Source organism: Lithobates pipiens, unplaced genomic scaffold (assembly GCF_037356315.1).
Source record: "Lithobates pipiens isolate NorthernLeopardFrog02 unplaced genomic scaffold, aLitPip1_a1.2 Scaffold_16, whole genome shotgun sequence".
In the NCBI taxonomy this organism is placed as follows: Eukaryota; Metazoa; Chordata; class Amphibia; order Anura; family Ranidae; genus Lithobates; species Lithobates pipiens.
This window is the reverse complement of record NW_027507748.1, coordinates 227,914,116-227,915,933: the sequence shown is the minus strand read 5'-3', so window position 1 is coordinate 227,915,933 and position 1,818 is coordinate 227,914,116. Positions and strand designations below refer to the sequence as shown.

General features: G+C 34.8%; 1 protein-coding gene across 1 annotated transcript; it reads left to right on the top strand.

The window, feature by feature from the left end:
• The first annotated feature begins 202 nt into the window (after positions 1 to 202).
• LOC143984129 (olfactory receptor class A-like protein 1) lies at positions 203 to 1,143 on the top strand. Its single transcript, XM_077484440.1, has one exon. The coding sequence runs from the start codon at positions 223 to 225 to the stop codon at positions 1,141 to 1,143; it is 921 nt and encodes a 306-aa protein (XP_077340566.1). The 5' UTR covers positions 203 to 222.
• Positions 1,144 to 1,818: the final 675 nt, after the last annotated feature.

Here is a 1,818-nt window from a genome sequence, read left to right as displayed (position 1 = left end):
CCACTTTAGTACAAAAATTGATTCTAATATAATTTCAAAAACAATTTTTGGGGAAATTTAGGTTCCTTCCTAATATGATTAAACATGTCATCATCCTTTATACAATTGCCAGTATTTACCATAAAAATATCTTATAACTTTGATGTACAAGTATTCATTTTTAAAAATGATAACATCTTGTCAATTTGTTATTTTCAGGTGTGGTTTTACTACCTTAAGGGAATGGATATACATATTCTAAAGGCCTTTATTTTCCTTCTTTTGACTGTGACTGGTATTCCAGGAAACCTGTATATTGTACTCCAGTTTTTTGTTATTAGGTTACTGGAGAAGAGGCTTCTACCATCAAACATAATTCTGCAAGTCTTAGCATTTGCAAATCTTCTCATTGTCTGCTCTCGTGTTATCCCACAGTCACTGAATGCCCTAGGAATTGAGAACCTAATGGATAACATAAACTGCAAGATATCTGGATATACCTACAGAGTTAGTAGAGCTATGTCTATATGCATCACCAGCTTGCTTAGCTGTCATCAGTGCATACTTATTGCCCCAAATACCAAGATTTGGGTCTATTTAAAAAAAAAGGTGTCTCCTAATATAACTTCAATCATTTTTGCCATTCTTTTGATGAATCTTGCTCTTTATCGCACAAGTTTTATGTATGCTGATGCAAGAAATAACAACACTTCTCCATATACACTTCATCTGGTTTACTGTGACACTGATTTTCAAACATATGTATCTTATATTGCCAACGGGGTTGTTTTTGCCTCCAGAGACTTTATTTTTGTTGCATCAATGGCTCTTGCAAGCTTTTACATTGTGTATGTACTACTCAATCATGAGAAAACTGTAAAAAGCATACGGAGTTCAAACAAAGCAAAAAGTAAATCAATTGAGTATAAAGCTTCTAAAGCTGTAATATTACTGGTTATATGCTATGTGATGTTCATGGGGTTGGACAATGCTATGTGGATCTATACTCTGACTCTCTCAAATGTTGGAACCAACATGAATGATGCTAGGGTTGTGCTAGCTTGTGCCTACTCTGCAGTGTGCCCCATTGTTATTTTTGTTACCAACCCTAAACTACAGCAATGGTCAAGTTATAGATTTTGGAGAAGACATCAGGATCAGTGATATTCACTTGAAGCATTTAAGTATATAAACAAAAAACATCCAGATCACACCAGTATATTGAAGATTGTTATATACCGGTATGCTTTATTATAAAAGTAATAAAGGTCTACTCATAAAAATGATAGATGAATACACTTTAAATGCTCTTATATACATGGGAAATGCTGTAATTGCATCTATTGTCTGGCAATTATAAACAGATAAATGTTTTCAGCCATGCTAGAGCAATATTCAACAAAATGCTGAACACCTCACACAGACCAGAGGATCTATTTATAAAAAAAAATGTTTGGCCAAATGTCACAAGCATAAACCCTGCCATCACAAATTCTGACTATATTTTGCTCATTATGTTGATTTCCTGTGATTGCCAGCATCAACTAATGGTCATAATGTGTTATTTCCCTGACCGAAGTAGTTCAGGAAAAAAAACAATATAGCCACTAGATGAAGCTAACAGTCATGCTGCCAGTGGGTGGATGTTTTGTGTTTGTTTAGCTGAATGACCCGATCAATCAGCTCATTTAACATAACTCGATCATTAGATCAGCTTCTTTTGAGTGGGAGCAGCCACACATAGATTGCAATTCAGTCAATCTCTGCTGAACTGGCTGCATTTCAATAATCTATGACCAGCTTAAACAGCAATAAGTATGCACATCAGAGAAATCAAAG

Excerpts from the sequence above, each read along its gene's own strand:
- LOC143984129 (XM_077484440.1), top strand. The coding sequence starts at position 223 with ATGGATATACATATTCTAAAGGCCTTTATTTTCCTTCTTTTGACTGTG.